The 23,758-nt window shown below is 44.7% G+C and overlaps 1 protein-coding gene across 1 annotated transcript in view; it reads left to right on the top strand.

Annotated features, from left to right (window-relative positions):
- Positions 1-23,758, top strand: part of LOC140064881 (agouti-signaling protein-like) — a 102,151-nt gene that overhangs the window by 47,423 nt on the left and 30,970 nt on the right. The window contains exon 3 of the mRNA XM_072112182.1: positions 18,042-18,147. Coding sequence (XP_071968283.1) covers positions 18,042-18,147 — 106 coding nt within the window. The remainder of the gene's footprint in view (positions 1-18,041; positions 18,148-23,758) is intronic.

The following is a 23,758-nucleotide window of genomic DNA, read 5'->3' as shown; positions in this document are numbered from 1 at the left end:
AGTATCAAAGGAAGCACACTACTATGCCAGATGAGATGACACTGAGTTAGTGCCTAATAGAAATCCAACCCCTACTGAATTTTCCCACTTCAGCCTTTGCTATGGATATGTGCGCCACTAAGCGCAGAACACAGCGGTCGCAAGTCTCACTACAAATTGCTCAGAATTGGCAAGTACATGCACTGCAGAAACTAAAGCCACCAGCAGATCAACCAGAAATCAAATATATAGAACGCTACTGTAGGCTTCAAGAAGCTGTTTGTATTCTCCTATGGCTATTTTCTAGCCAAGTATCAAAGGAAGCACACTACTATGCCAGATGAGATGACACTGAGTTATTGCCTAATAGAAATCCAACCCCTACTGAATTTTCCCACTTCGGTCTTTGCTATGGATATGTGTGCCACTAAGAGCTAAACACAACGGTAGCAAGTCCCCCTGCTAATTCCTCACAAAATGGTAAAAGATGCAAATTAAAATAAAAAAAGTAGAACGTTATTGTAGCCCTAAGAAGGGCTGTTGGGTTCTTTGAGAATCACTCCTGCCTAACAGTAAGCTAATAGAACACCCTAACGCTTTCCCTGACCAGCAGCAGCTCTCTCCCTAGCGGCATCCAGAGACAGAATGATCCGAGCAGCGCGGCCAGCGGCTAGTCTATCCCAGGGTCACCTGATCTGGCCAGCCAACCACTGCTATCGACGTGTAAGGGTACCACGTCATGCTGGGTGGAGTGCAGAGTCTCCTGGCTTGTGATTGGCTCTGTTTCTGGCCGCCAAAAAGCAAAACGGCGGGAGCTGCCATTTTCTCGAGCGGGCGAAGTATTCGTCCGAGTAACGAGCAGTTTCGAGTACCCTAATGCTCGACCGAGCATCAAGCTCGGACGAGCATGTTCGCTCATCTCTAGTCATCACCCTTGAATTTTATTGAACAAACCTCCCTATGATAACAGAAAAATTAAAAAATTTTTTTAAAAAAACTCACAATGCCCAGTTCCAAATTATTGGAACCCCCCACCCTCATAGATTTTTTGCTTGATGATAGGGCTAGGAGTAGGGTTAGTGGGCCCAGATATATACAAAGATTATTTCCAGACTAATTTTCAAACAGATTTATGGATGGAAGGCTGCAACATAAGCAAGGCTCCATCAGCAATATCATGGAGAAAGAGCTGGTAGGCCCCTTTAGGGTTTCTAAAGGTATGGAGATGACCTCAGCAAAGAATGTAGAGTTTCTGACTGACCACTTTCTTCAATGGTTTAAAAAGAAGAACCAGATCTTCCCGGAGCAAAATCATCTTCAGGCATAACAATGCACCATCTAATTGGCTGCTATGGGCATAAAAGAAGAGAATCTCATAGTGTGGCCACCATCATTTGCTGACCTAAACCCTATATATAATCAATCAAAAGACCTATGAGGGTGGGAGGCCGTTCACATCAAAACAGCAGCTCTGGGAGGTTATTCTGACATCCAAAGAAATTGAGAAACTCTCCAGAAACTGACAAGTTGTAATGGATGAAAAAATTGTGAAGGTGATATCTCAGAAGGGTCCTGCGTCCCATGTAACTTGGCCTGTTAGGATGTTTTGGAGTGAAATATCTGTGTATTTCAGCGAATGTGACCTCCTAATGCTGCAAAATCAACAATGACCATTTTGAGTTCTTTACAACCTATAAAACATTTGGAAACTCTGCTGTGCAGAATAATTTGGAACTCTGCATTTTGAATTTGTATTTGAAGAATATTCTGAACCTATTGATGTTGTTCGAGAGGATAGAGGCAACCAGGACAGGCACACTTCTTGTATTTGAAGGTATTTGGAACCCATGGATCATTCACCTACCCTTGAGAGGGCTCTGACTTTGTCTCCTTAAGGACATTGATAGATTACACATGGCTCATCGATACGTATGCTTGTATGCTTGGGACGTGGTGTGGTTATACAGTGTCCAAACTTAAAGTTTAAAAACAGGACATGACTGCAGTATAAAGAACACAATGGGGCACATCTACTTACCTGGTCCAGTCGCGATCCCACGGTGCGTTGTCTGCCGCTGATTCGGTTCTGCCGGGATTCACTAAGGTCGTGCGCCCGATATCCTCTAGGTGTTGCTGCTGCGCTGAAGTCCGCCAGAGTTCACCATCTTCGTCCCGGTGCATGTGAGTGCTGATCTTGCGACACAAATTCTTTTTTAAATTCCACTGGTTTTCTGAATCCGTCGGGTTGTCCGACGTCCACGCCCCCTGATTTCTGTCGAGTAAAAGCTGGCGCCAATGCGCCAAAATCCGATTGCGTACACCAAAATCCCGGGGCAAATCAGAAATATTCGACGAAAGTTCAGCGTTCGGACCCTTAGTAAATGAGCCCCATTATCTTCTTGCAAGCCTTATTATTTGCAATGCAATCCGTAAATCACGTTCCTCAACATTTGGCTTTGCTATATCCATTCGTGAGAGAGAACCATAGGAACAAGTATGGTTGACCACATTCAGTATATAGTGCCTAATGCATTATACTCACAAGTAAAATTGTTAAAATTCTCACAAAAAGGAATGGTATGATGCCAAATTCGAAAATAGAAAGGAGAAACTCATGGTCGCACTGCTATTACTGTAGCTCAAGTTCGTAATCAATGGCTGCATGAGTACAGAATTGGCTTCAGGAAGACAGCTGTCCGGAGTGCTCATCCAGAAATCAAGTACACGAAAAACACAAGTAGAAGGAAAAAATCATGGCACTCACCGGAACTTATTGCAAAGATCTTATTGTGGAGGCATCAAGATAGGATGAGGTGTTGCCTCATCACAGGCAACGGGCCATTTCACGAGTGGAGACGCGCTTGCTAAATTCTGACTCAAATTTTACTGGTAATGGCCTCTTTCGGGGCATGGGAGGTGTGATACCTTTGTCGATCTGGTGTGTATTACAAATGAACTCTATGAACTTTGTCATAAAATCTCTCCTTGTGACCTCTACTCAAGATGCTGCAGCTCACACTTTGCTTGTGCCTGGTCATCAGATGTTTCATAGACTTTTTTCATTTTTTTTTATGCTGTATTTTATGAATTAGAAAAAAATGTTAGGATTCTAATAGCATTATTGTAATGTTTTCCATATTTAAAAAAAGAATATGTAAAGTGGCCAGGTCTTGTGACTGCAAAACAAGTTCTTATCCACACCCCTCTGCTTGACAGATGTTTGTGCGGATGTACAGCGTTGGGTATTCGAGAAACATGATGCTGTGCATTATGGCCATACATTTCCACTCTGGTCTTGCCTGTTCATTGTTTCCCATTTTTTGAGGTTTGTTAGATATAACTCTAAACAACTTTTTAGAAAAAAGAAACTTTCTCAAAGTTACCCTACCACACAAGCCCTACTTGTTCCAATTGTACCTGTCAGTACCTGTCCAGCATACGCGCAACGAAACCAGGCTTGGCGCTAGCTGTCAGACTAGGTAGGTGGTGGCAAACTCACCCTGCGACGTCCCTGCGGGCTAAGGCCCTGGCTAAAGCAGATAGATCACCCTGATGAGGGCGAACCCACAATCAGGAACCTAACTGACAGTTCCTGAGCGACCCTACAACATGACAGGGGACACTTACTTCGTCTGGCAGCTGCTGGATAGTGGAGCGGACAGGTAACCGGAATACAGGAATAGACCAGTGTTCTGGGACAGGAACAAACAACGTATATACAGGACTTCAGGCAGGTATAAACAGGTCAGGTCAAGATACAGGTGAAGTTCAGATACAAGCAGACAAGCGGAGACAGGTCAAGATTAGAGATGAGCGAACATACTCGTCCGAGCTTGATGCTCGTTCGAGCATTAGCGTACTCGAAACTGCTCGTTGCTCGGACGAATACTTCGCCCGCTCGAGAAAATGGCAGCTCCCGCCGTTTTGCTTTTTGGCGGCCAGAAACAGAGCCAATCACAAGCCAGGAGACTCTGCACTCCACCCAGCATGACGTGGTACCCTTACACGTCGATAGCAGTGGTTGGCTGGCCAGATCAGGTGACCCTGGGATAGACTAGCCGCTGCCCGCGCTGCTCGGATCATTCTGTGTCTGGATGCCGCTAGGGAGAGAGCTGCTGCTGGTCAGGGTTAGCGTTAGGGTGCTAGTAGATTACTGTTAGGCAGGAGTGATTCAACAAGAACCCAACAGCCCTTCTTAGGGCTACAATAACGTTATACTTTTTTTTTTTTTTTTTGCTTGTGGCTGGGCTTGCTGGCACTAGTAGTGCAGCTAGTACCATATTGTGAGGAATTTGCAGGGGGACTTGCTACCGTTGTGTTTAGCTCTTAGTGACACACATATCCACCTCAAACACCAAAGTGGGAAAATTTATTAGGGGTTGGATTTCAATTAGGCACAGTCTGCCATTTCCTTTTTATTTTCCTTTTATTTTTTCATAACTCAGCGTCATCTCATCAGTGTGCTTTCATACTTGGCTAGAAAATAGCCAAAGGAGAATCCAAACGGCTTACTTACGCCTACAATAGCGTTATATATATTTTATTTCTGGTTGATCTGCTGGTGGCTGTCCTTGCTGCAGTGCATATACTAGCCAATTGTGAGGAATTTGGAGTGAGACTTGCGACCGCTGTGTTTAGCGCTTAGTGACGCACATATCCATCGCAAAGACCGAAGTGGGAAAATTTATTAGGGGTTGGATTTCAATTAGGCACAGTCGGCCATTTCCTTTTTATTTTCCTTTTATTTTTTCATAACTCAGCGTCATCTCATCAGTGTGCTTTCATACTTGGCTAGAAAATAGCCAAAGGAGAATCCAAACGGCTTACTTACGCCTACAATAGCGTTATATATATTTTATTTCTGGTTGATCTGCTGGTGGCTGTCCTTGCTGCAGTGCATATACTAGCCAATTGTGAGGAATTTGGAGTGAGACTTGCGACCGCTGTATTTAGCGCTTAGTGACGCACATATCCATCGCAAAGACCGAAGTGGGAAAATTTATTAGGGGTTGGATTTCAATTAGGCACAGTCTGCCATTTCCTTTTTATTTTCCTTTTATTTTTTCATAACTCAGCGTCATCTCATCAGTGTGCTTTCATACTTGGCTAGAAAATAGCCAAAGGAGAATCCAAACGGCTTACTTACGCCTACAATAGCGTTATATATATTTTATTTCTGGTTGATCTGCTGGTGGCTGTCCTTGCTGCAGTGCATATACTAGCCAATTGTGAGGAATTTGGAGTAAGACTTGCGACCGCTGTATTTAGAGCTTAGTGACGCACATATCCATCGCAAAGACCGAAGTGGGAAAATTTATTAGGGGTTGGATTTCAATTAGGCACAGTCTGCCATTTCCTTTTTATTTTCCTTTTATTTTTTCATAACTCAGCGTCATCTCATCAGTGTGCTTTCATACTTGGCTAGAAAATAGCCATAGCAATAGGATAGCATTGTTTGGTTTTAAAAACTAAAAAACACAAAAAAAAGCTAAAAAACACAAAAAAACACAAAAAAAAGTTAAAAAAAAAATTAAAGTTATATAACTTTCATTTTCAAAATGTTTAACCCGAGGGCTAGGGATAGAGGACGAGGACGAGGGCGGGGACGTGGGCGTCCATCTACTGCAGGGGTCAGAGGCCGTGGTCCTGGGTGGGGTGAGACACCACCTGCTGATGAGGGAGCAGGGGAACGCCGCAGAGCTACACTCGCTAGGTTCATCATGTCTGAAGTTACTGGGACTCGTGGTGGAGCACTGTTGAGGCCAGAACAGTGCGAACAGGTGATGTCGTGGATTGCCGACAATGCTTCGAGCAATTTGTCCACCAGTCAGTCTTCCACGCAGTCCACCCATGTCACCGAAATCGGCACTCCTCCAGCTCCTGCACCTCAGCCTCCTCCCCCCCAGTCTGCCCCCTCCCAGGAAAATTTGGCATTTGAACCGCCATACTCTGAGGAACTGTTTTCTGGACCCTTCCCACAGTCACAAACCACTTGTCCGGTTGCTGCTGAGCAATTTTCCGATGCCCAGGTTTTCCACCAGTCGCAGTCTGTTGGTGATGATGACCTTCTTGACGTAGTGGAAGAAGTGTGTAAAGAGGTGTCGGACGATGAGGAGACACGGTTGTCAGACAGTGGTGAAGTTGTTGTCAGGGCAGGAAGTCCGAGGGGGGAGCAGACTGAGGGATCGGAGGATGATGAGGTGACAGACCCAAGCTGGGTTGAGAGGCCGGGTGAACACAGTGCTTCTGAGACGGAGGAGAGTCCTATTGCAGAACAGGTTGGAAGAGGCAGTGGTGGGGCCAGACGGAGAGGCAGGGCCAGAGCAGGTGCATCAGCGCCAAATGTGTCACGTAGTGAAGCTCCCGTGGCGAGGGCTCCCGCGGCGAGGGCTAGATTTTCAGAAGTCTGGAGGTTCTTTAAGGAAACACCGGATGACCGACGGACTGTGGTGTGCAACCTTTGCCAAACCAGGATCAGCAGGGGTTCCACCACTACTAGCTTAACTACCACCAGTATGCGCAGGCATATGAATGCTAAACACCCGAATCAGTGGCACCAAGCCCGTTCACCTCCGGCCGTGCACACCACTGCTCCTTCCCCTGTGTCAGCTGATAGTCATCCCCCTGCCCAGGACCCTGGCACAAAAACCCCATCGTCGCCTCCACGATCCTCCACAGCATCCACCAGCGTTCAGCTCTCCATACCCCAGACGCTGGAGCGGAAAAGAAAATATAGTGCAACCCACCCGCACGCCCAAGCCCTTAATGTCCACATCTCCAGATTGCTTAGCCTGGAGATGCTGCCCTATAGGCTAGTAGAGACCGAGGCCTTTCGCAACCTCATGGCGGCGGCCGCCCCTCGGTATTCGGTCCCCAGCCGCCACTACTTTTCCCGATGTGCCGTCCCAGCCCTGCACCAGCACGTGTCAGACAACATCATCCGTGCCCTGACCAACGCCGTTTTTGACAAGGTCCACCTGACCACGGACACGTGGACGAGTGCTGCCGGGCAGGGCCACTATATATCGCTGACGGCACATTGGGTTAACTTGGTGGAGGCTGGGACCGAGTCTGACCCTGCGGCTGGTCATATACTGCCGACGCCGAGGATTGCGGGGCCTACCTCGGTCCAGGTCTCAAAGGCCTACTATGCCTCCTCCTCCTCCCACCCCTCCTCCACCAACTCCTCCGAACTACCATCTGTGGGCATGGCGCCATCAGTCGCTAGCTCTAGGCACAGCAGCAGTGCCGTCGCTAAGCGACAGCAGGCGGTGCTCAAACTGCTGAGCCTAGGCGATAAAAGGCACACCGCCCAAGAACTATTACAGGGCATCACGGCGCAGACTGATCTGTGGCTGGCACCGCTGAACCAGAAGCCAGGCATGGTTGTGTGTGACAACGGCCGTAACCTGGTGGCGGCTCTGCAACTCGGCAGACTGACATATGTGCCATGCCTGGCCCATGTGTTAAATCTGATAGTTCAGCGTTTCCTCAAGACATACCCCAATCTGTCAGATTTGCTCACGAAGGTGCGCCGCATCTGTGCGCATTTCAGGAAGTCCAGCACAGATGCTGCCACTCTCAGGGCAGCGCAGCGCCGCCTCCAACTGCCCGCTCACCGACTGTTGTGCGACGTGCCCACGAGGTGGAATTCAACATTAACCATGTTATCCAGAGTTTACCAGCAGCGCAGAGCGATTGTAGACTGCCAGATGTCAACTTCCACCAGAACTGGTAGTCAGGTCAGTCAGCTTCCTCAAGTCTACAATGAGGAGTGGACGTGGATGTCTGATATCTGTCAGGTGCTGAGTAACTTTGAGGAGTCAACACAGATGGTCAGTGGCGATGCCGCCATCATCAGCCTCACCATCCCGCTGCTTGGCCTGTTGAAAAACTCTCTGATCAGCATGAAGTCGGAAGCTTTGCGCTCGTCACAAGAGACGGGGGAAGAAGATTCCCTTGTTGATAGCCAAAGCACCCTCAGGTCTGTTTCTCAGCGCATATCGGAGGAGGTGGAGGAGGATGAGGAGGAAGAGGAGGAGAATGTTGGCGAGACACAAGAGGGGAGCATTGCTCAGACCTTCACTGTTCAGCGTGTATGGGCAGAAGAAGAGGAGTTGGAGGAGTTGGAGGAGGAGGAAATGGGCAGTCAGGCCAGTGAGGGGAGTGAATTCTTGCGCGTTGGGACTCTGGCGCATATGGCAGATTTCATGCTAGGCTGCCTATCCCGTGACCCTTGCATTCAAAGAATTTATTCCAGCTCCGATTACTGGGTATTCACTCTCCTGGACCCACGGTACAAGCAAAATCTTTCCACTCTCATCCCTGGAGAGGAAAGGAGTGTGAGAATGCATGAATACCAGCAGGCCCTGGTGCACAAGCTGAAACAGTATTTCCCTTCTGACAGCGCTAGCGGCAGAGTGCGTAGTTCTGCGGGACAAGTAGCCAGGGAGAATAGGCAAGCAGGCAGCTTGTCCAGCACTGGCAAGGGTACGCTTTACAAGGCTTTTGCCAGCTTTATGTCACCCCAGCAAGACACTGTCACCTGTCCCCAGTCTCGGCAGAGTAGGGCTGATCTTTACAGAAAGATGGTGAGGGAGTACGTAGCTGACCATACCATCGTCCTAAATGATCACACAGCTCCCTACAACTACTGGGTTTCAAAGCTGGACATGTGGCACGAACTGGCGCTGTACGCCTTGGAGGTTCTTGCCTGCCCTGCCGCTAGCGTCTTGTCCGAGCGGGTTTTCAGTGCAGCTGGTGGCATCATCACCGATAAGCGTACACGCCTGTCGACTGACAGCGCTGACAGGCTGACGCTTATTAAGATGAATAAAGCCTGGATTTCTCATAATTTCCAATCTCCACCAGGTGAAGGAAGCTCAACCTGAATAATTTATGCACTCCTCCTCCTCCTCCTCCTGGCTATTTTTTGACAGGGCCCACTGGCTCTAGCTATAGTACTTTATGCATTTAATTTTTCTGGAGGGCCACCTACCCGGTCCTCTGTTTTAAACAATTTTTGGGAGTGCCACATACAGGCACTCAATCTATTCAATTTTTCTGGAGGGCCACCTACCTGCTCCTCTGGTTTGAAAACTTTTTTGGACTGCCACATACAGGCACTCAATCTATTCCATTTTTCTGGAGGGCCACCTACCTGCTCCTCTGGTTTGAAAACTTTTTTGGACTGCCACATACAGGCACTCAATCTATTCCATTTTCTGGAGGGCCACCTACCTGCTCCTCTGATTTGAAAACTTTTTTGGACTGCCACATACAGGCACTATCCAAATTAAATTGTCTCCATAGCAGCCTCCACACATTGGGGGTCATTTACTAAGGGCCCGATTCGCGTTTTCCCGACGTGTTACCCGAATATTTCCGATTTGCGCCGCTTGTACATGAATTGCCCCGGGTTTTTGGCGCACGCGATCGGATTGTGGCGCATCGGGGCCGGCATGCGCGCGACAGAAATCGGGGGGGCGTGGCCGAACGAAAACCCGACGTATTCGGAAAAACCGCTGCATTTAAAAACCGAAAATGTGTCGCTTGGGGAGCGCTCACCTTCACCTTCTATGGGATGGTGCATTCCGGGGCGTTAAGATTATTTTCGGCGCTGCAGCGCCACCTGGTGGACGGCGGAGGAACTACAATCTTAAATCCCAGCCGGACCCGAATCCTGTGCAGAGAACGCGCCGCTGGATCGCGAATGGGCCGGGTAAGTAAATGTGCCCCATTGTCTCCATTGCTACCTCCAAAAGTCGTCCATATAGCTGCCTCCATACATCGTCCCCTTATCAAACGAGATGTGTCAGGCAGAAATTTGGGTTGTTTTCATGGATTCCACATCAAAGTTGTTAACTTTGTCGCCACCCTGCTGTGTTATCCACAAAATATACTGGCAAGCTTTTATGATTAACCGATATTATTTCAGCGCTTCTTGCGCATCTGTTTACATTCCCCTCACCCGCCATATCCCAAACTTATAAGAACGCTACTACACTTGATCTTATACAAAAGGTTCTTAGAAGTGCTGTTTGGGGAGTAGCCTAGAGACAGGGGCTTGGATTGGCGAAAGCTCGCCTGGCTGCGGAGCGCCAGCTCCATCCCAAGATGCAACTAACATAGTTTTAACTGCAGCACCTTTAATCTACTACTAGTTCACTGCCTCCATAATAATAATAATAATAATCTTTATTTATATAGCGCAATCATATTCCGTAGCGCTTTACAAATCATAGGAAACAAATACAAATGTAATGTAACAGAGCACAACATTTGTATGGAACAACAGGAGTGAGGTCCCTGCTCGCCAGAGCTTACGGTTTATGAAGATGATGGGGTAACACGAGGTAAAAGAATATTTAATGGTCAAGCCATTCTTCTTAGGGAATAGAACAAAATATAATAAATGGAATTGCTGTCGCTTGAACCGCTCAGCCGTCATCTTATATACCAGGTCCAGGGTGAATGGGACTGCAGAGAAGTCTGGTGCCTGTTGGTTGCTGGATAACAGATGGGAGGACGACACAGGACGGGTTAGTAGAAGAGTTAAAACTTCATGCAGTTAATGAGTGTTATAGGCTTGCCTAAAGAAATGGGTTTTAAGAGCACGTTTGAAACTTTGGAGGTTAGGTATTAGTCTGATAGTCCGGGGCAGAGCATTCCATAGAATTGGTGCAGCTCTAGAGAAGTCTTGGAGACGCGAGTGGGAGGTCCGCACTAGGGTAGAGGTTAATCTAAGATCACTGGCGGATCTAAGAGCACGGGTTGGGCGATAGACTGAGATAAGAGAGGAGAGGTAGGGGGGTGCAGCATTATACAGAGCTTTATGGATGAGGGTTATTATTTTAAACTGTATTCGAAAGGAGACTGGCAGCCAGTGCAGCGACTGGCATGAACTGTAAGCATACATGGTCCCCTTATCAAACGAGCTGTGTCAGGCAGAATTTTGGGTTGTTTTCATGGCTTCCACAACAAACTTGTTAACTTTGTCGCCACCCTGCTGTGTAATCCACAAAAAATACTGGCAAACTTTTATCATTTACCGATATTATTTCAGCGCTTCTTGCGCATCTGTTTACATTCCCCTCACCCGCCATATCCTAAACTTATAAGAACGCTACTACACTTGATCTTATACAAAAGGTTCTTAGAAGTGCTGTTTGGGGAGTAGCCTAGAGACAGGGGCTTGGATTGGCGAAAGCTCGCCTGGCAGCGGAGCGCCAGCTCCATGCCAAGATCCAACTAACATAGTTTTAACTGCAGCACCTTTAATCTACTACTAGTTCACTGCCTCCATACATGGTCCCCTTATCAAACGAGCCGTGTCAGGCAGAATTTTGGGTTGTTTTCATGGCTTCCATGTTAACTTTGTCGCCACCCTGCTGTGTAATCCACAAAATATACTGGCAAACTTTTATCATGTACCGATATTATTTGAGCACTTCTTGCTCACCTCCTTTGGTTCCTCTCTGCCACCCATTGGTTTGAAGCCTGAGTCCATTTAGGGTATGTCGCCATGCCACTCTCTAGCCTGCTGCCGCTGCCTCTGCATGCCGTCCCCTATAGTGTCAGGGTCAATTATTGGATGTTTTAGATGCTATCTAGCTTCATTCTGTCACTCTGTCATGGCCATGCTGTTGCCCATAATTTTGGCATAATGGTGCGATTAAGCAGCCTCAGGGGCATCCATGCATGCTGCCCCTGCTGTTTCCTGTCCATTTCCGTGGTGTTTCCATCCTTTTCTGAGGTTCCCAGGTGTTTGGCCAAGCTTCCCTGTGCAGAGCCTTGGTCCTCTTGAAAAATGCTCGAGCCTCCCATTGACTTCAATGGGGCTCGTTATTCGAGACGAGCACTCGAGCATCGGGAAAAGTTTGTCTCGAATAACGAGTACCCGAGCATTTTAGTGCTCGCTCATCTCTAGTCAAGATCAAGCGGGTATATATAGGTCAGGTTCAGATCAAACAGGTATATACACAGGTCAGACCTAAAATAACCAGCAAGGTATGATGGGAATGGGCAGGTATATAAGGCCGTTCCCGGACACGCCTCCAGCAGCACACTGGGGGAACTGTCCATCAGGGCTAGTAACCCTTGCTGGGCAGGGCTGAAATGCAAGGAGCAGGGTGTGGCTCAGTTAATCCAAACACAAGCACTAAGCCGCAGTTCACACACAAATAAACGCCATTTATTCTGCCAACTGCATGGATGTTACAATACCTGCATGAACTTGAACATGTAACATGCTTGATATGGCCTAAAGAATCTAAGATGTAGATCATTATTTTTTTTTTAATCTCTTAGATTTTGATGAAATTTCTGGGGCATCGGTTGTCTTGAATGTCTTGATCATATGACTAATCTATTTTGCTATAATAAGAGGGCCTAACTTGTTGATCAGTGAGGGTCTCATTGCTGAGACCCCCACAGATCGCGAGAACGAGCGGCCCGACCAACCCCTCAGCGCTCCTCAGACTAATGGAGCAGGCAGTAGCATATGATCGTCCTGCTCCATTATTCTCTATGGAGCTGACGGAGATCAGCGCTCGGCAATCTGTGCGCTCGGCAATTTCCGTCAGCTCCATAGAGATTAATGGAGCAGGACGATCATGAGCGGCCGCCTGCTCCATTAGCCTGAGGCGTGGCGAGGAGTCGGTTGGACCCTTCTTTCTCGCGATCTGTGGGGGTCTCAGCACTGAGACCCCCACTAATCAGCAAGTGAGAGCCTATCCTGTGGATAGGGCCTAACTTGTCTTCGTGGGAAAGTCCCTTTAAGGACGAATTCTGTTCCAGAAGACTTGTGCATGGCAAATAAGGTATCAATATTCAAAAAAGGGTCAAAAAGAGAGCCTTGTAATAACCTTGTAATACTGGATCATCATGAATTAATGAGGGATCAGTCCTTCAGATTAATCTGATAAACTTATGTATATAGAAGAGGCAGAAGAAGAAAGGAAAAAACATTCAAAGTGCTACGGCATAAGTTTATTATTATAGGGTTAATGGGGGTCATTTACTAAGGGCCCGAATCGCGTTTTCCCGACGTGTTACCCGAATATTTCCGATTTGCGCCGATTGTACCTGAATTGCCCCGGGATTGTGTCGCACGCGATCGGATTGTGGCGCATCGGCGCCGGCATGCGCGCGACGGAAATCGGGGGGCGTGGCCGAACGAAAACCCGACGTATTCGGAAAAACCGCCGCATTTAAAACCCGAAAAAGTGTCGCTTGGTGACCGCTTACCTTCACCTGGTCCGAGGTGGTGCATTCCGGCGCGTGGAGATGATTTTCAGCGCAGCAGCGCCACCTGGTGGACGGCGGAGGAACTCCCTTCATGAATCCCGGCCGGACCCGAATCCAGAGCAGAGAACGCGCCGCTGGATCGCGAATGGGCCGGGTAAGTAAATTTGCCCCAATGTGTTAAGTACAGGTATAATGGTTAATGGGGCACATTTACTAAGGGTTGTGCGCCAGTTTTCTGTTGGACTTCGCACGATCCTTCTAGTGCAAACTGCTTGCACAGGTATTTAAGAGGTGTCCACACCACATATGTGTCGCATGGAACTGTTTTGTGGCACAGCTGCACTATGGTTTACGTGAATTTCTGCTCTGAAGGGGGCGTTCCAGTGCGCCACATATATCCTGCAAAGTCCAACAGAAATGTGTTGCACGCCCCATGTTAAAAGTGCACCAAAAAAAAGTGGTGCACTCTGTCGGAGCAGTGCAGGGGGCACCAGATTCATGCAGAACCTGCGCCAGAAATCCCCTGCACTATACACAGACAACGCCACCTAGTACAGACTGCAGTGTTCTTAGTAAATTTGCTCCAAAGTGTTTTAAAGGCTCACCAAATTGTGGTTGCAATCGTCTTTAGGCACAACTCTAGTGTATAACAGGCGCTGCCTTGCGGAGGTTCTTGAGCCTAAGCATAGTAAGAAGTAGGGATCGGGCACAAGAAATATGGATAGTTAGGAAGTAGTTAAAAATTATTGTTCTCAAAGCATTTTGTAGTCTACAGCGCCTTTCTCGAGTGTATTTGGCTATACGGCTAAACCTGCTTGTGGCCAAAGGAAAGACCTTACCTTCTATGAGCGCGTAAGTTATAGACTAAACCTAACGGAGGTGTGGATCTTGTGTTTCTAGACTTTTCCAAATCACTTCCTCTAAGTCACAAATGTAGTCCTATGGTCCATAGTACCATGGTGTTGTGGGAATTGGTAGCTACAACAGGGTAAGACTTTCTTTTTTTGACAGCCCTGCACTGGCCCGGACTTCTGTTAGCTAAAGGTTGTTGTTTTATTCTCCCTTAAGGACGCAGCCATTTTGTAGCTTAAGGCTCAGCCCGATTTTTTGGATTCAGACTTACGTCGCTTTATATGGTTGTAACTTTTGAACACTGTTACTTATCAAAGTGATTCTGAGACTGTTTTTTCCCCACATGTTGTACTTCATTTTAGTGGTAAATTTTGGCTGATAAGTTTTGCATTTATTTACAAAAAAAAGAAAAAAATGATGAATTTTTTGAAAAATTTCCCATTTTCGAAATTTCGAAATCATTGCATTTTAAGGCGGATAGATTTACCACCTAAATAAGTTGCTGAATAACATTTCCCATTTGTCTACTTTACATTTTCATAATTTTTGAAATGTCTTGATAATATATTTTGATGTTGCTCGGCTTACAAATTGAATATCGCTTTTCCGGATTTTCAGAATTTACTATTTTGGGGATAAATAAAGTTTTGAATGAAATTTAACATATTTAGCATTAAAAAAAACCCCTATATAATCAACCCATTTTCAAATCTGCACCCCTCAAGCTGTCAGAAACATTTTTTACGAAGATTGTTAACCCCTTGAGATCTTCATAGAAATTGAATCAAAATGGAGGTGAAATTTAGAATGGTCAAATTGTGCCGGTTATACGTTCATTTAGCCCTAAAATGTACACATTTCCAAAAGATAAAAAGAGAAAACCCACCATAAAATTTGTTCTATAATTTCTCCTGAGTACAGAGAACCCCCACACGTGGCCGTTACTTGTTTTATGGGCACACGGCAAGTCGCAGAAGGGAAGGAGCACCCTGCAGCTGCCAGGATTTTGTAGACTATAAAATTTTAGCTTTTTGGTTATTGGGGCCATGTGATGGCATTTTTTTTTTGCAGGATGAGATGCTTTTTCCAGTGTTACCTTTTTGGGGTGGGTATCCCTAAATATTGAACATTTAGGAACTTTTTTCTGAGGGCAGGAGTGGAAAAGCATCAATTCTGTACTGGATATTTTCCTTCACCGGTTAAGCCTAATAGTCATGTTATCTTTATTTTACGGGTCAATACGATTACAGTGATACCATACATGAATATTTTTTCTTACGTTTTACTAAATTTGTCAAATAAAACCCTAATGTGGGGAAAAATCTATCATTTTTGCATTGCCGTCTTCCAAGTGGCATAACATTGTTACTTTTTTGGCTACGGAGCTGGCTGCCAGCCCCCTGTAGATGCCTCCCCGTAAAGAAAAACTCTGTACTCACAGCTCCGCCTGCAGTGCCTCTTCTTACTTCATGTCGGCGCCAGGTCTACGACGGCTCCCTGCACGCGACCCGACCGGCACACAACTATGATGTCAGCCGCTGCAGGACTGAATGCTGTATATCTGGACTTTTTTCAAGGCCTTTGATACAGTGCCGCATAAAAGATTGGTATATAAAATGAGACTGCTGTGACTAGGGGAAAAACTGTGTATTTGGGTAAGCAAATGGCTTAGTGATAGAAAACAGAGGGTCGTCAATAATGGCACATTATCAGATTGGGTTGACATTACCAGAGGAGTGCCACAGGGGTCAATATTGGGGCCACTTCTTTTTAACATTTTTATAAATGATCTTATAGAGGGTTTACAAAGTCAAGTTTCAATATTTGCAGATGATACTAAGCTGTGTAAAGTAAATAATACTGAGGCCGATAGTTTAGCATTACAGAAGGATTTGTGGAAGCTTGAGGAGTGGGCAGAGAAATTTTTGATGAGGTTTAATGTAAATTATTGTAAAGTTATGCATTGGGCAATGGAAACAAAAAGTATAACTATTGTTCTAGACAGTCAATTTCTTGGTAAAACTGCATCTGAAAAAGACTTGGGGGTATTGGCGGGCGGTAAACTTAATTTTAGCGACCAGAGCCAGGCTAAAGCAAATACAATTATGGGATTTATCCAGAGAGGAATAGATTCTCATGATAATTACATAGTTTTGGGCATCAGTGTATTAAAGGACAAAGTAGAACTGGAAGGGGTGGAGAGGAGAGCAACCAAGATTATCAGAGGAATGGGGGGACTAGAATGCAATGACAGATTACAGAATTTGGGGTTATTCAGTTAAGAAAAAAGACAATTTAGGGGAGACATGATTACAATCTACAAATACCTGAACGAGCAGTACAAGGATCTCTCCAAAGATCTTTTTATATCTGGGCCTGTGACCAGGACAAGGGGGCATCCTCTGCACCTAGAGGAGAGGCGATTCTACCATCACCATAGAAAGGGGGAATCCTCTACACCTAGAGGAGAGGTAGTTCTACCATCACCATAGACAGGGGGCATCCTCTACACCTAGAGGAGAGGTTGTTCTACCATCACCATAGACAGGGGGCATCCTCTACACCTAGAGGCTAGGACATTCTACCATCACCATAGACAGGGGGCATCCTCTCCACCTAGAGGAGAGGCAGTTCTACCATCACCATAGACAGGGGGCATCCTCTACACCTAAAGGAGAGGAGGTTCTACCATCACCATAGACAGGGGGCATCCTCTACACCTTGAGGAGAGGAGGTTCTACCATCACCATAGACAGGGGGCATCCTCTACACCTAGAGGAGAGGAGGTTCTACCATCACCATAGACAGGCGGCATCCTCTACACCTAGAGGAGAGGCAGTTCTACCATCACCATAGACAGAAGGCATCCTCTACACCTACAGGAGAGGAGGTTCTACCATCACTATAGACAGGGGGCGTCCTCTACACCTAGAGGAGAGGCGGTTCTACCATCACCATAGACAGGGGACATCCTCTACACCTAGAGGAGAGGAGGTTCTACCATCACCATAGACAGGGGACATCCTCTACACCTAGAGGAGAGGCAGTTCTACCATCACCATAGACAGGGGACATCCTCTACACCTAGAGGAGAGGCAGTTCTACCATCACCATAGACAGGGGACATCCTCTACACCTAGAGGAGAGGAGGTTCTACCATCACCATAGACAGGGGACATCCTCTACACCTAGAGGAGAGGCAGTTCTACCATCACCATAGACAGGGGACATCCTCTACACCTAGAGGAGAGGCAGTTCTACCATCACCATAGACAGGGGACATCCTCTACACCTAGAGGAGAGGAGGTTCTACCATCACCATAGACAGGGGACATCCTCTACACCTAGAGGAGAGGCGGTTCTACCATCACCATAGACAGGGGACATCCTCTACACCTAGAGGAGAGGACGTTCTACCATTGCCATAGACGGGGAACATCCTCTACACCTAGAGGAGAGGAGGTTCTACCATCACCATAGACAGGGGGCATCCTCTACACCTAGAGGAGAGGCGGTTCTACCATCACCATAGACAGGGGACATCCTCTACACCTAGAGGAGAGGACGTTCTACCATTGCCATAGACGGGGAACATCCTCTACACCTAGAGGAGAGGAGGTTCTACCATCACCATAGACAGGGGGCATTCTCTACACCTAGAGGAGAGGCAGTTCTACCATTGCCATAAACAAAGGTTCTTTACTGTGAGAGCAGTGAGACTATGGAGCTCTCTGCCGCAGGAGATTGTTATGGTGGACTATTTGTACATGTTTAAGAGAGGCCTGGATGCCTTTCTGGAGAGCAATAATATCATGTTTACTATGTACTATATATACTTTGAGAATTACAATTGCTACATCTTGATTTTTTTGTCCTTTGCAAGTTGAATGACATCATTATTGTGAAATACATAGATGCATTGTACAATCACTTCTTTTTTATTTTCCCTCCCACATATGAAGTGTAATAAAAGAGTCCTCCCAACATCTACATGGGTGTGGACTGTTGGAGCACTAAGAGGTCCTTGCAGCAGATTCAAGCCTAAATTATTGACGTACTTCTTGCAAGGTAATATGAAATGTCATACGGGAAATGACTAGATTGAAAATACATAATGAAAACTAAGCAAAAAATGTATTCAATTTTATTTAATATTGCTATTGCATTCGGTATATTATGGCAACTGATCTTTACATTTTATGATGTTTTTTGCATGATTTTAACTTTAATATTCACAAAGATTGCATGGCTATGATGTGATCATAATATTAGTGATTTAAGTTTCTTCACTAAAAAATTTTGATGCGGTCATCCTAATTTAGATTCAATTTAGTAGTAGTTCCATGTTTTGTTCCAAAACTGATATTCAATTCTGCTATTTTTACACTTCAATGTAATGAAATGTAATGCATTTAAATTCAATCAAAATTTTATCGACTAAATTGTATCTACCTTCATAAATTTTATCTACATCTATAGCAAATTATTTACAATTCTTCGCGTAATCTAAATTTCATCTAAATTTATCTTAATTTTACATACTTAATATTTTACTGACATTATACCCAAGTCTCACATTTACTCTAAATCGAAAGATGCATACTATTCTTAGAGGTAAAAAAAAAGGATTTTGGTGCCTTACAAATTTTTAACATTTTTTAGATTAAAATTAACAAAACCGTAAAGTCATTCCTGGTCTGAGTGTAATTAATCGTGGATTCTAATTTTTGAGTTATCTTTGAGGAATAAATTCATCCATGCAACTTTTACCTCCTGGTTAGGATATTTTGTATACTTTTTACAGATTTTTTCTGTTTGCTTATTAAATTACCCTCTTTCTCAGTGCTGGAACACATATGTCAATGTAACAGGGTCCAGATACCTAATTGACATCAGAAAATAATGTGAATCTGTGCCCAGTATTTAGAAATTGGTTAGGTTTAGGAACATTTAATTGAACTTGTTGTGTTTATGAGATGTTTTCATTTTAGTTAAAGGAAAAGTTCTCTTAGAAATTGTCAAAAGATCTAGAAAATAACAGTGACGGAAACTGTTATAAGTGAAATGGAAGAGTCTTCTGGTATTGGTGTGTCTTTCACTTTACATAGAAACAGTTGGAGTCTAGTTCCTCCAAAAACAAGCCATCTCAATGACGTTATTGTAAAGGAAATTTTCTAATACGAGTAGATTAAAACATTAGCTCTTATAAGAATGAGTCGGCTTTTAAAGTAATTTTAGAACAGTGAAAATTCTCCTCTCTGTTGGACTGGGAGGGTAAGGGAGAAAAGAACGATAGGAGGTAACCAAGCGATTTTTTGATCTTTTAAGAAAGCACAATACTCTGGCCATCATATTTCAAAGGCAAGAACGTGAAATAGTGGAAAATGTAACTGATTTTTGACCTAGCAAAGGTAAAGCAGTCATAATAATATCCAAAGCAAATGAGACGTATATATGAGATTTATCGGTAACGGCAAAGTTCATCCGCTAGATGAAAGCGCTGAATGATGATTATGTGACAGAACTCAAGTTGAAGTGTAACATTATTCCGTTTTCAAACCCAATAATTAAAGACAGACTTGTCATGGGATGAAATAATCACAAAGTGAAAAAAAAAAAATCTGTTGTTAAGAGAACAATGATCTAACACTACAGAACATGTCGAGAATCTGTCAGCAGAAGCTAGAGGTTAGAGGATGTTGTTCACGTGAGCAGAGCTAATGCCATACATATTCCAAAACACGACTAAAACTGTCTCCAAAAGTGCAGATTCCAAATCACTGTAGAAGTAAATCAACAGTAAATGACTTAAGTTAACGTTTTCAAAAAAATGTTTTAAAATCATAAAAAAAGAATTGTGAAAGCGGGAACATATTGTGAATTAATAGGAGAAGGTCGATCAGCAAAAATCCAATCATTTATACATAAAGTTTAAACTGCAACAATACAAATATATATATAAAAAATACATATAATAGGTAAAATAATATAAAGGATGAATTTATATAATATAATTTAAGCTTTAACTATGAAAAACTGAAAAAATATTAAGGGAAAAAATGTAAAATGTGAGGAGGAGGGAAGTTGAATCTAATGTTGATTATAAGTTGTAACGTTGTAATTAAAAGAAATGAAATCAAAAGATTTATTCTTAGATTTTGTATTACTTTATTATTAATATGTATATTTTATAAGTAATATAAAGTGATTCAAATGATTTTAAAGAAACTTTCCTTTGAATGGTAACTGATATGAGCGTACATTTAACATTAAATGGACAGTGTGAAGAAACATTTGTGTGTGGATCTCAAGGAGTTAAATTGCAAAATCTTGGAACAACTGCAAAATCCAGGCTGCTAAAATTGGTTGTTGCCATAAAAAAACATGAATGTATAATATTCTCCATTTGGGTGGTTAAACTTTAAGTGGCTTTATTGGTTTATGGTTTGTGCCTTTTTGTTAGATAATGGAACAGCTTTAACAAGACAATAAAGAATTAAAACCTTCATATTTAAAGGAAACCTACCACCACAAATCTACCTATAAAGATAGATCGGGTGGTAGGTGGATCAATGGGACGTGAGGATAGCCCTTTTAAGGGCTAATCCTCACGTCTCCACACTTTTTTGTTAACTTTTATTAGACTTTTATGCAAATTTACTTATGCGGCTACTGGGGCGTGGAGTAGCCGCATCTGAGGTTACACGAGGCGGCTACTCCACACCCCGGTAGCCTCTTTTCCCCTCCTACTCACCGTCTTCGGCGCACAGCTCCGCGTAGCTGCACGCCCTCGTCCGGCGATCCTGCCGCCTGCGCATGCGCAGAAGAGCAGGCCCGCGCCTGTTTCGGAGCAGTGACCACGCATGCGCAGACGGCAGGATCGCCGGACGAGGGCGCGCAGCTACGCGGAGCTGCGTGCCGAAGATGGTGAGTAGGAGAGGAAAAGAGGCTACCAGGGCGTGGAGTAGCTGCCTCGTGTAACCTCAGATGCGGCTACTCCACGCCCCAGTAGCCGCTTAAGTAAATTTGCATAAAAGTCTATTAAAAGTTAACAAAAAAAAGTGTGGGGACGTGAGGATTAGCCCTTAAAAGGGCTATCCTCACGTCCCATTGATCCACCTACCACCCGATCTATCTTTATAGGTAGATTTGTGGTGGTAGGTTCCCATTAAAAACATTTGAATGGAAGCTCCCTAAAGGACAAAAGTAAGATAATGGGGCACATTTACTCACAGGGTCACTGGAGTTCACTAAAAGTGCATTGTTCATCTATAATGCAGCGTGCGGCGATTCACTAAGATCGTGTGCCTGAAATTATGAATGAGTCGCTTCCCCACTCAGGTCTCACAGAGTTTTTTTTTTGTGGTGCATCTTTAACATAGCGCGCGACACAATTTGAAATTTAAATCCCGCACTCAGTCCGAATGAGTCAGACTGTCTGACGGCGTGCCCCATAAATTGTGTGGCATGGAAGCCAACGAAGCTGCAGCACAAAAAGGCTTTTTTACATTTTTTTAAAAAATTTAAAAAAAAATTCTAAAGGGATTCTACCAGTTCCCAAATTATCCCACAAGTGAAAAACGAGTACCATCTTTTTTTGGTTGTGTTTGTTTTGGATATGTTATGTTACGAGATATGGATATATTGAATAAAGTTATAAAAAAGGCTGATAGAGATTTACGGCCAAATTTGTATAATTATTTAGTAGTAGTTGAAATAAAAGTTAATTTTGGGGAATAAATGTCATCTGCTAAGAAGATTGTCCTGCAGCAGAATACTTTTAGGGATTTATCCAGGTATGGAATGTTATGGCAGGTCTTTTCTTCTATAATCAAGAACCGGCTAATTTAAGATCAATGCGATGAATTGGGATTGGTGGGTTTTGTTTTAGTGATGGTTTTAAAAAAAATTGTTTATACTATTTTTATTATAAGTGTTGTTGTTTTTCCTGTTTTATATTTTTTTCTGCAACAATTTCCCTCTAGGGATCTGGTTAATCTAATCTAATGGTAGGTTTACACTATGTTTTTGTATAGGCATGTGTATGTCAGGAAAGCACCCGACGTATGCGCTTGGCAGAGATTGACATAGTTGTTGCCTCCGTCTGGCCATTACAAACTCAGTGGAGGCAATGGATGGCTATAGGGAGAGAATGAAGCATATTGCAAATCTCCCCACAGCCTGGGCAGGAGGAGGGACCTGGTGATGTCACTGTCCATATTAGGACAGTGACATCACTGGGGGAACACCCCATTCATCAGTAGCAGGCACTCGCTGGCTGCTGCCATTGTACCCTCCTTCCCTGCATTGAACTTACCCTAATCTAATAATTGTGTAGGACACTTCCCAATGACTTGTATGGAGAGCACATGGTCAATCCGACGACTGCTTCATTCATTCATTAGGCGAGGAAGACAATGGGGGTCATTTACTAAGGGCACGAATCGCGTTTTTCCGGCGGGTTACCCGGATTTTTCCGTTTTGCGCCGATTTTCCCCGAATTGCCCCGGGAATTTGGCGCATGAGAACGGATTACAACAAGAAAAAATGGGAAAGAGAAATAAAGGGGTGTAATGGAGGGGTAGGGGAAGAAGTCAATAAGAGATATACAAGAGGGTTTGTCTCTTTGTTCATGGTTTAGGTGATTTGTGGTGTTCCTTTTGCTGTTGTGCTTAATAATAATAATAATGTTTATTTGTAAAGCGCCACCATATTCTGTAGCACTTTACATATCATAGGGGACACATACAAATATAAAATTACATTACAGAGTCCAGCTTACAGTCTATGAAGATGAGGGGGTGACACAAGAGCTTACAGTCTATGAGGATGAGGGGGTGACACAAGAGCTTACAGTCTATGAGGAGTGACACAAGAGCTTACAGTCTATGAGGATGAGGGGGGGACACAAGAGCTTACAGTCTATGAGGATGAGGGGGTGACACAAGAGCTTACAGTCTATGAGGACGAGGGGGGTGACACAAGAGCTTACAGTCTATGAGGATGGGGGGTGACACAAGAGCTTACAGTCTATGAGGATGAGGGGTGACACCAGAGCTTACAGTCTATGAAGATGAGGGGGTGACACAAGAGCTTACAGTCTATGAGGATGAGGGGGTGACACAAGAGCTTACAGTCTATGAGGATGAGGGGGGCGACACAAGAGCTTACCGTCTATGAGGATGAGGAGGTGACACAAGAGCTTACAGTCTATGAGGATGAGGGGGTGACACAAGAGCTTACAGTCTATGAGGACGAGGGGGGTGACACAAGAGCTTACAGCCTATGAGGATGGGGGGTGACACAAGAGCTTACAGTCTATGAGGATGAGGGGTGACACCAGAGCTTACAGTCTATGAAGATGAGGGGGTGACACAAGAGCTTACAGTCTATGAGGATGAGGGGTGACACAAGAGCTTACAGTCTATGAGGATGAGGGGGTGACACAAGAGCTTACAGTCTATGAGGATGAGGGGGTGACACAAGAGCTTACAGTCTATGAGGATGAAGGGGTGACACAAGAGCTTACAGTCTATGAGGATGAGGGGGACACAAGAGCTTACAGTCTATGAGGATGAGGGGGTGACACAAGAGCTTACACTCTATGAGGATGAGGGGGTGACACAAGAGCTTACAGTCTATGAGGATGAGGGGTGACACAAGAGCTTACAGTCTATGA

Source organism: Engystomops pustulosus, chromosome 6 (genome assembly GCF_040894005.1).
Source record: "Engystomops pustulosus chromosome 6, aEngPut4.maternal, whole genome shotgun sequence".
Taxonomy (NCBI): Eukaryota; Metazoa; Chordata; class Amphibia; order Anura; family Leptodactylidae; genus Engystomops; species Engystomops pustulosus.
This window is presented reverse-complemented; position numbering and strand designations above follow the sequence as displayed.